At 41.9% G+C, this 11,426-nt stretch overlaps 1 protein-coding gene across 1 annotated transcript; it reads left to right on the top strand.

Moving 5' to 3' along the window:
- Positions 1–351: 351 nt before the first annotated feature.
- Positions 352–4,202, top strand: LOC308687909 (uncharacterized protein; the record flags this gene model as incomplete). Its single annotated transcript, XM_081360733.1, has 7 exons — positions 352–397; positions 491–574; positions 1,344–1,607; positions 1,686–1,794; positions 1,949–1,994; positions 2,203–2,444; positions 2,579–4,202. The coding sequence occupies 7 exons, from the start codon at positions 352–354 to the stop codon at positions 2,610–2,612; spliced, it is 825 nt and encodes a 274-aa protein (XP_081216859.1). The 3' UTR covers positions 2,613–4,202.
- Positions 4,203–11,426: the final 7,224 nt, after the last annotated feature.

An 11,426-nucleotide genomic window follows, 5' to 3' on the forward strand; every position in this document is an offset into this window, starting at 1 on the left:
AGTGGTGCAGTTCAGGGTGTCAAACCTGCCATTAAATTTGTTCAGGTCTTTGGTAAATGAGCTGAGATCAGTAGATGTAGGAATGCTGGCTTTTCGAAGTGGTTCCAGTGAGCATTTTCACTTTCTGAAAGGCCTGTCTGGTGTTCATGCTACTGAAATCCTTTTCTAATTTGTCCTTATATGCAAGGTTTGCCTTTTTGATTTCATTTTTCACAGAGTGGTTAATGTCTCTCTGTGAAAGCCAGTCTTTGTGATTAAATGCTTGTTGTTTCTTCTTGAGTTTCAGATTTTTTTTTTTGGTGGGTCATCCATGGTCTGGAGTTGGGATATTTTCTAACAGTTTTGAGTGGAATGGTGGTTGGTGATAATCAGTTATTATCTCAGTTTTTATATCCAGGTGGGCATCAAAAATACTCTAGTCTAGTCTGTACATGCAAATGACCCCTGGAGTTGTGCAGTTGTGTCCTCTGACCACTGGGTGATGCTGTAGGAGTCTGGCTTTTCCCTCTTCAGCATTTGTCTATATTGTGGAAGCAAGAAGACGATGTTGTGGACCGCGAGCCTAGTGGGGGCTGTACGTGAGCAGTATTAGCATTGTTTACGTTCCCATTGTTAGGGGTTAACAGTTAAGGACCCAAGGACCAGATGTTTGAAAGAAGACCCAGAGTCAGAATTATAATAAATTGAAGAAAAGTTTTACTGAAGATAGTTTGCAGTTTCATCAGCAGAAGTCAGCTTCAAGACTCACACAGGAGTTCGTAGGCTGCTCCGCTTACAGTTACAAAGATCACAGCAGTTATACCCTACACCAAGGTCTAAGCTACGTCATTGCTTACAGGCAGAATGATTCTCATTGGCTAAGAAATTGATAAACATATTTTCCACACATATACAGATAGACTGAAACATTTCTCCATAGATTATGCAGCTGACACTCGGACCCTGAAGTTAGGCACGTTGTGACCTTCCAGGTAGCAGATTTGGGTTGCTGGGCACCAGCATGTCCCGAACAACAACTCAGTCAATCTCCAATAACGCCAGTGGTTCCTTAACCTGTAACCAAGAAGACTAACACACACACCCGACACACAGCTTTTCCAAGGTTGGATTTGGCCAGGCTCTAACTATAAACAGGAGTCTCGTCTCAAAACATCAAGATAACAAGTCCTGAAGACTCACACAATCGACAAACTTGGACGAAAGGACAAAAAAAAAGAAAAGAAGAAAAACTTAGATGCGGACTTGATTTGTGGGAGGGTACAGACTGTGTTATCGCATTAGAGCATGCGCCACACTTGTGAAATAAAATCATTATTTACATGTTTTATATATATTTCATGTAGATCCTCCACAGAACGTCTCAGTGTGGGTCAGTCCGTCTGGTGTAATAGTGGAGGGAGATTCAGTGACTCTGAACTGCAGCAGTGACTCAAACCCTCCTGCTCTGAACTTCAGCTGGTTTAAGGAGAATGAAACCTCAGCTGTTGGATCTGGACAGAGTTTCAGCATCTCCAGCTTTAACTCCAGTTTCAGTGGACGCTTCTACTGTGAGGCTCAGAATAAACATGGATCTCAGAGATCAGCGTCTGTTTCACTCACTGTTAAAGGTATTTTCTATAATCAGACACTCTTTCAGTTTCATCTGTCTCACGTGTGAAATGATCTTCATGATCATCTTGTTTCAGGGGTTCAGAGAGATGCTCTGCTCACAGTTTCTGGGATCGTGGCGGGATGTGGAGGATTGATCTTCATCATCATCATCATCATCATCATCATCATCATCGTGTTCATAAAGTGAGTGAATGTTGAGCAGCTCCTGCATTCAATTCTTAAAAAAACAAAAAACATAAATGCAACATTTGTTGAACTTAAACCACTATCAAAAAATTAATGTTTCTTACAATAAATTACTTTTCATTACATTCTAACAAAAACATGTTTTCTCCAGGAAGAAGAGGAGAGACGGTGGAGCTGAAGTTATCAGACAAAATCAGGCAAGTTTGATAATAATACATACCTGAATCTACAATGACATGGATATTATATTTACTAGAAAATTCAAGACTTACAAGATCATGTACTGACAAATATTTGACATGAAGACAATCTGGAAACATCATGCATGTAACTCACAGTCACTGTGTTTCTGAATGATCGATCTGTTGTTATATCTGTGTGATATTTGATTTGATGAAACTGCAGGAGGATCACATTGACAGATCAGCAGAAACGGCTTCGACCAATGACGATCCACTGTATTCACTAGTATCAGCCAATCAGAGGGATGATCTGTATTCCAACATTAAAGCAAAGAAACGAACAGAAACAGACTCTGCAGATGTTACAGAGGTTCAGTATGCCAGTGTCCATCACTTCAAGAACAAAGACATGAAGACTGAAGAGTACGACTGCATTGAGATGCATCATCCGTCTGAAGCCAACAGGTGAGAAACGACTCATTTAAACTCAAATAAAACACATTCAGTTCTTAATCAGAGCTCTTGTTTTGTGTTGTTGAGATGATGGATTGTCACCTCTTGAAATGCCACATTAACATATTTGTTTAATTTGTCCCCAGATCTGAGGATGTGATCTACAGCTCAGTCAAGTAAAGAACATGTGATCGGAGCCTTGAGTCCAGCTCAGGTCATGTTCCCATCTCACTGTCCTCTTGATTTCACCTTTACACATTTATGGGACTGTTTTACTGTTTAGACATGAATTAAGTTCCCTTCACTAACGGCCTTGTGGAAGGGCCCGTCGTGAAGGGATCCAGTTGTTCACTTTCGTTTGGAAAACCCCTACAAATGGCGTTCACTTCCCTTACTGCCCTTCAAGGGGGCAAGTCACTAGGATTCATTTTCACCTCCAGTATTTTGAACTTTCAGAGCAAAATGACCACATTTACAACTAACATTTTGTCATCATTTACTCACCGTCCAAAGCGTTACCCAGACAGCACACGTACGTCTCCAAGATGTCTATTAAAGAGCAGCTCATCCGGAAAGCTTCTGCTGTGGACAAACACCTGACAAACATCTTTAAAAAATCTTTTTTTTAAATACATTCGAACATCTTCAGACATTTTCTAAATGTCTATTCAAAATCTGACAGGAAATCTCTTAAGAGACATATTGCAGACGAGTGAACACTAAAAAATACATCTTCCAGATGAACACACGGACATCAAATAGACGTTTCTGAGATGTACGTGCGCTATCAGGGTATGGTGATATGTTTCATGTGTGACATGGCATCCTATTAGATATGAATATGTCACAGTTAAATGTGATTTTCTTATTGTGTATCAAGTCTTAAGCCTCCCTGTTACTGATATCATCCAATGAATTATATAACAGATTTTACAGTCTATCAGTTGGTTTTGAGTCCAAATTAAATGTTTGTTTTGTTTTTGTTTTTCATTGTCTTTGGCATCAAAACTGGACTTAGATGATCTTAAACAAGTCAGTGTGTTTGATACGTGTTCGCACTGTTTTTTGTGTGTAGTTTTTGGTCAGAGGATTTGAGATGTTGGATTGGCGACACATTGACTGGCAGATGAAGCAAAATAACCAGCTATTGTCCTAAAAGTTTCAGTATTTGGCTGGTGTTCATTTTCCATCCTGACTGTATAAAGCTTGATTCATTTTTCATACGTGCATTTTTAATACATTATCTTTGTAATTCATATGAAGCACACATTAGCTTGTCCTATTTACATGATTGATTTATAAACACAAAGTGAACAATATAGAAGAAAATACAACTTTAGTAACTTTCATTACTTCTAATATCAATTAATGTCAAGAGTCAGATGTAAAAGCTGCTGTAATGGCAGTAAAGTGCACTGGATCTTTTTGACCACTGGATGACAGTAAAGTCAATGGAAGTGCAGGAAAGATTTGAGTAATGGATGTAATTCCTCTATTTTGAGAGGCTGTTCACTGCAGAGTCGTGGGTGGAGAGAGAAGTCCAGCTCTTCTCTCTGGATGTAATTTGGGTGTAATGGGTGGAGCGAGACAGTCCAACAACACCCTAACCGACCCATAACTCTCTCCCTCCACCCATTAGATCCACTGAGGAGGAGCTGGACGTCATTTGGCTCTGCAGTGAACATCACTGCTCCATTATTAGGAGTTATTAAATAGATCCATCAGTGATGTATTAGTGTTTATGAAGACCATTAAAACAATTTCTCCTGTATCTGTCGTCGGTCTGGTCTCTGAGTGCTTGTGCCGTCTGTCAGAAACTGCCATTGACCCACTTAAACTCAGTGTAGTTGCTGATGGTTATGACTCTGTGTGTGTGTGTGTGTTGCTTCATGTGTTTAACACAGAGTTTGTGTCAGAAAGAGGAAGTGAATCTAAGAGCTGTAAAGATGCTGCTCAGACGCTCCTGCAGACATGATGAGCATCTTTACACTGTTCTTCCTGAAAGCAAACATCTTTCACATATTCTCTCACAAAGATCTGACAATACTGAGCTCTACAGCGATTAAGCTTGTTGTGTGTTTGATAAATTTCTTCTCCAGTTGTTCTTGTGTAGTTGAGATGACGGTCACTCATAACCAGGAAGAGGAAGACCAACATTTAGATGCTCAATATAAAGTGTGAAAACTGCAGCGTTTGACGCCTTAAACTGCGGATGTTTTTCTCATTTGGGCGTCGACACTGAAACATTGACACTTCAGAGCGGTAAGACCATTTTATACATTATTGTTTATGAGTTAAAATATTTCAGTAGGGCTACGATTTGTAAAAGTGTTTTAGGTGAATGTTGATTTGATGAAGTGATTTAAACTCCAGAAGCTCAATATCTGTTGTAGATTCATGTGTAAATATTGTGTGAAGCTCTTTAGACACACGAGGCCTGACATGAGAAACATCATCAGTTCACATCAAGCCTTCAATAAACCGTGAATTATTAATCATCATGTGCTTTATCAATAGAGTTTGTGATGTTGTATATAGATGATGCTCATAATGTCATAATTGTCAGTTTTATGATTGCAGAAGTCACTATGGTGTCGTCTCTCATAAAGTCTCTTCCTCTGATGGTAGTGATCATGACTGCGGGTGAGTCTTCACTTTCACTCACTATACTGATATTTTAACAAAAGATGATTGAGCTCTTCACACTTATAAACGGACATGAGTGTTTTACTGTCAGCTAACATAAAAATTATCAAAACTGAAAAGAGATTTTTTTCTACATTCCTTCAAAAACACCTGAAAGTCTCTTCATTCCTCATTTCTGTGTTTCAGGGGTTGATGGTCTGCAGGACTGGGGAGTGAATTACAGCCCTTCATATGTTTGTGCATTAAAGGGATCAACAGTGACAATATCCTGTACTTTAACACATCCTGATGGTTATGAGATCAGAACAGCTTTCTGGACCAAAACTGTTGGAGAATCACCTGATCTGTGTTCAGATCCACAGAAGAGAAGAGGGATTCAGTGTAAAAGTGTATATTATAAAGACACTTCCAGCATCACTTTGACGGCTGTAACAGAAGCTGATAAACACATTTACTACTGCAGATTTACTACAGATAAAGCGGACGGAAAATGGACGGGGATTCCTGGAGTTCAGCTTGACGTCACAGGTAAAACTACTTGTAGTATTTAGGTGTACTATCATGAATGATCAGACTGAGCTTTGCATACCGTGCTTTTATTACTCTGCAACCATATACACTCCCACTCCCAAACATAGTGAACATATCCCTCCGCCTCTCACGTATACCAACGTAAACAGTATGTGCAGGTTTACTGGTACGATCTGAATGTTACATCACTTCTTTTTTTTTTTTTTTTTTTTTTTTTAACTAATGAACTCAGTTATGTTATTTCCTCTTCTACTTACTTGAGTGATCAACAACTAAACATTCACTTGGTCTGTGATCAACGGCAAGACATGAAAATAAACAAATAGATTCCTTCAGTATAATAAATCAATTAAGTACCTACTCAGTCCATTTTATAGTCCATGACAAAGTCTCTGAGGTACTGTGGAGGCTGTCGGTGCCTAGCAGGGTATCTTGCCACCACTGGGACTGTGTCAGCAGTGACTTCATCATCTTCTTCTGTTGTCGATGTGTCACACAGGCCAGGGTCAAGCTTTTTGAAGAATGATGAATTTCTTGTCACTCTGTGTCCATCCCGCTCAGCAGTGACCATAGAGCCTTTGACTGTGGTTACTCTATACGGCTTGTGGTTGTATGCTGCTGTGAGTTTGTTGCGCCTGGGTTGAGAGCACAACACAATGTCACCAGGTTGGAGAGGGTATTGTGTAGCGTGTCGGCGAGTGTCAGAGTACAACTTCATTTTGGCCTTGGCCTCGTGGTCTCTCCTGCGGAGATCGTTGTCCAATCCAGTGGGTGTGCTCACAGAAGGCATCTTTGTATGTATCCTGCGTTTGAGCAACAACTCAGCGGGTGATGTTGTTGTTGTGCTGTGTGGTGTTGAACGGTACTCACGCAGGAATGTGTAGAGATGCTGTTTCCAGGGGATGTTCTTCATGTGGGCAACACGGAGGCATTTTCCAAGTGTTCTCATAAACCTCTCTGCAGTGGCATTTGCCTGGGGCCACAGTAGGGCTGTGCGATATATATTGTGAGATTGTTATGCGCATCTCGTCAGTAAAGCCGGTTCCTTGATTAGTAGTAAATCGCCATCACCTGCTTTCAGATGAAGCGGCATTTACTACAAAGAGCCGTAGTTAACTGACAAGCTGAGCCATATCGCATTAATATCGCGGACGTATCGCCAGCGATACTTAATGCGATATGGATCAGCTTGTCAGTTAACTACGGCTCTTTGTACACAGCAACAACTCCAGTTTTAAATTAACACTCCTGGGAGTGTATGAGTCCACACTCAAGAGTGTTAAAGTTAATGAGATAATTAAGTGATTAATTTAGTGATGATTGAGCATTATTGAAGACACCTGATGTTAACAAGCAGAATCACTGAAGGAGAAAATCACAAATTGTAAGTTACCATTAAGGTGATGGGTGTTTGCTTTAGTTGGGCTCTAGACCATTATATGTGTACTTTAGATTTTATTTGGCTGCTGTATCTGAGTTATAACTGACAGATAAACAAAGAAAAAAAAAGTGATCTGATGGTGTAGGTTATATTATGACAATCATCATTTGAACTTGATCACTGAACTCATTAAAATCCTTCTTTCTGACTTCGATTTATGTTGTTGGTTAGTGAATCTGCATAAATGCCCAGCATTTTTGATATAATATAAAGGATTTCTTAAAAGTTGCTTAAAAAAAAAAACATTCTTTTAGGCACACACAGATTTCAAGATTCAGTCTATGCATCTCAACAATGGTGAGGAGCAGAATATTCAATTAGGAAAAGTAAATTACATAGACAATTCAGATCATAATTTATTCATACCGCAATGCATGATGGGAGCCATTAATGAGTTGTGATTGGTGGCAGCCACTGCAACATGCTTTATTATTGTCACCATTGTTGAGATTCACAGGCTGATTATTGATGTCTGTGTTTTAAATGAATTTATCTGAATGTCTTTTGATCAGAACAATGTTTATTAAATATTTAGAATTATAAGTAAAGTACTGATAATCATAGGCTGAAGAATCACTAAACTGCAGCTAACAAGTTAAACCAAACTATCTCAATAAGTTTCCCTTTTTCAGATCACAGCATGATTATGTCAAAACATAACCAACACTATAAGATAACATTTTACTTTGTTCATTTAACTGTTATAAATCAATAACAGCAGACAAACAACAGTAAATATTAAAGTAAACATATAATGGTCTAGAGCCCAACTAAAGCAAACACCCATCACCTTAATGGTAACTTACAATTTGTGATTTTCTTCTTCAGTGATTCTGCTTGTTAACATCAGGTGTCTTCAATAATGTTCAATCATCACTAAATTAATCACTTAATTATCTCCTCAGCCCTAAATGCCGCTCCATCTGAAAGCAGGTGATGGTGATTTACTACTAATCAAGGAACCGGCTTTACTGACGAGATGCGCATAACAATCTCACGATATATATCGCACAGCCCTAGGCCACAGTGGTGTGATCTTTCGATGGTGAAATCCCATGTAGGCTGCAAACTTGCTAAACTGTTCACTAGTGAATGGGGGGCCGTTATCTGTTTTCACAGATCTGGGGATGCCAAACATGGAAAAGATTTTGTCTATGACAGGGATAACAGAGTTTGCAGAGGTGGAGTGTATGACTTCCACCATGGGGTATCGGGAGTACTCATCTACGATGACTAGCAGGTGTTCACCCGTTGGTAGTGGGCCATAAAAGTCTGCACTTACATCTTGCCAGACTGTGTCAGGGAGGTCTGACATCTGTAGGGGTTCTGTGTGCGTTTCCGGTGTGGTTGCTTGACATGCTAAGCAGTTTCTGACCATTTCCTCAGCCCGTCGGTTGATGCCTGGGAACCACACCTTCTCTCTCAAGAGGGCCTTGGTTTTTGTGATGCCCTGATGTGCCTCGTGGGCGAGCTGAAGTACTCTGTGCTCAAGTGATGAGGGAATAACGATTCTGGATCCCTTAAGTATGATGTCATTTTCGTGTGACACTGTGAGCTCGCTTTTCACATGTTCATACTGTCTTAGCGCAGAGTCTTTTGTGACTGTGTGCCATGCATTGTTGCATATGAGAGCGCTAACCTTTTGTAATGTTGCATCCTTGAGTGTCTCAGACTTGATTTCATCCAGAGTCATCGCTTTTGGTGTGTTGCTCTGCTCGATGAAGCTTATATATTCTTCAGCTATTTTTGTGGCACGGGTGTTTTTGGTAGGTGTCTGTGCTGGGATTGGATGGCGGGACAAGTAGTCTGCTGGATTATCAGTCCCTTTCCTATATTCTATTTTGAGGTTGTATGGCTGCAGCCGGAGTCCCCATCGCTCGATGCGGGCAGGTGGCTTGGACCTGGGGTTGTTCCAGATGAGTTCGAGCGGCTTATGATCCGTCACCATTGTGAACTCTTTGCCGTAGATGTAGAGATGAAAGTGTTCGCAGCTCCATACAATTGCGAGCGCTTCACGCTCTGTTTGAGAGTACCTCCTCTCGACGTCACTGAGTGCTCGGCTTGCATATGCGATGACGTGTTTCTTTTCTTTGTCTTTTTGCAGCAGTATTGCCCCTAGCCCAACTGGACTAGCGTCGACGATGAGCTCTGTTTCTCTGTTCGGGTTAAAGTATGCCATCGTGGTCTCGCTGGTGAGACTCTCTCTCAGTGTGCTCAGTGCTGCATCCTGTTCTGCGCCCCACTGCCATGTCGTGCTCTTCCTCGTGAGCCTTCTGAGGGGCTCTGTTACCGTGGCGAAATTAGGGATGAAGCGTGAGCAGTAGTTCGCCATGCCCAACAGACTTCTGACCTCTGCAGCATCCTTCGGCTTTTTGGCTTGGTATATGGCGTCGACCTTCTTGGGATCTGCTGAGACACCGCCAGCGGAGAAAATGAAACCGAAGAACTCTAGTTGCGTCTTGTTGAATTCACACTTCTTTCGGTTTAGTGTGAGGCCACGTTCTTTGAGTCGCTGGAACACGGCTGTTAGGCTCTTGTCATGATCAGCCTGCGTCACTCCGTAGACGATGATGTCATCGCTGAGATTCTTCACCCCTGCGATGCCCTGAAGTGTCTGATGGATTGTGTTCTGAAACACCTCCGCGGCTGACGAGATGCCAAAGTTGAGGCGCTTGTATCTTCTCAGGCCCAGGTGTGTTGTGAATGTGGTAATATACCTGCTGTTAGGATGTAATTCCAGCTGGTGATATCCCGATGTCAGATCCAGCTTTGAGAATACGGTTGCTCCATTCAGTTCATGAATGACATCATCTATTGTGGGAGTCAGGTGACGTTCTCTTTGGATGGCTGTGTTTGCTTGGCGCATGTCAACACATATGCGTACCTTGTCTGGGTCTTTGGGCTTTGGTGGTGTTACAATGGGCGAGACCCAGGGTGTTGGGCCTGTCACTTCCTCTATGATGTCCTCGGCTTCCAGTCTCTGTAGTTCAGCTTCCACTTTCTGACGTACATGAAAAGGAACTCTGCGGTGTGGCTGGCATGTGGGCTGTATGTCTGGGTTTATATGAAGTGTCACTTGAAAGTCTTTGAGCTTACCAACGCCGTCAAACAGCTCGGGGTGTCTGTTCACAAGCTCATCTGCTACTGTGAGGTTCACTGAGGGAGGTCTGATAGTGCGTATAATTTTGATCAGCCCCAATTCATCAGCGGTCTGGTAGCTGAGTAGGGAGCAGCCATCACCTTTAATCACATAGAACGTCCCATCTGTTTTCGTCTTGTTCTTCGCCTCCACGCAGCCTGTGAATTTCCCTAGGATGGGCAGTGCGTCTTTGGACCCATAGGCAAGTATTCTGAGATCTGTGTGCAGGAGGCGGGGCTGGATACTCAGCTTGTTGTATGTCATTTCACTGATGATGTTTACAGCAGCACCAGAGTCGATCAGAACTGGCACTGTGTCTCCATATAGCTTGATTTGTGTTAGCGGCTGCTTACTGTTGCTATTGCTGTTGACAGTATATGCATAGGATTCATCACTGCTTGAAGATGACTTGGGTTGAGCTGATTCACTGTGTGTTTCCACCTGATTAATTTTCTTTCTATAGCTTTTTTTGTAACCCTGTGTCTCTGCTTGCTGTTCAGTGTGTTGTGATTTTGACCTACACTGTCTTGCGAAGTGGTTTTGCTTCCCACAAGCTTTACATTGTTTACCCCTTGCGGGGCATTCGTTTTTGTGTGGCCACTCACCCCCGCAGTTTCTGCATTGTGTGTTGCTGCCACCTGCCGGACATTTTTGGTATGTCTTCTTGTGGATTTTTCTGTGTATTTGATTCACAGCAGTAATGGGATTAGAACCTTCTTCAATTCCTTTTGACTGCAGTTCAGAAAGTTCAAGAGTCCTGCCGTATTCAAGCAGTTCTTTTAATGTCTTGTTTGCCTCCCTCAAACCATATTTGCGCACTCTGGAGGATGTGCAGCTTTGGATGATCTGTGACTTTATTTCATTGTCCACGTCACTAAACTCACAGTATTTTGCCAGCATGCGAAGCCTCGTATTATATGCATCTAGATTCTCACCGGGCTGTTGTGCAGCTTTCCTGAAGACGTACACTTCATACTGGACATTCTTTTTGGGCGAGAAGTATTCGGTGAGTTTTGTTTTAACGTCTGCATACTTGTCTGTCTCTGCCGCCACTGTGTCGTATATGTCGTGCACTCTTTCGCCAGCCAGATGTAACAGGAGGGCTTTCAGTCTTGGGTCCCCGGTTATGTTCATAGCTGTAGTGTAGTTCTCAAACCTCTGAAGCCACTTATTCCACCTCGGTCCGACAGAGCTGGGTTCACTCTCTGTGTCGAACTGTGGTACGGACGGGCTGTGT

This window comes from Scardinius erythrophthalmus, assembly GCF_964197995.2.
Source record: "Scardinius erythrophthalmus genome assembly, chromosome: 3".
Lineage (NCBI taxonomy): Eukaryota > Metazoa > Chordata > Actinopteri > Cypriniformes > Leuciscidae > Scardinius > Scardinius erythrophthalmus.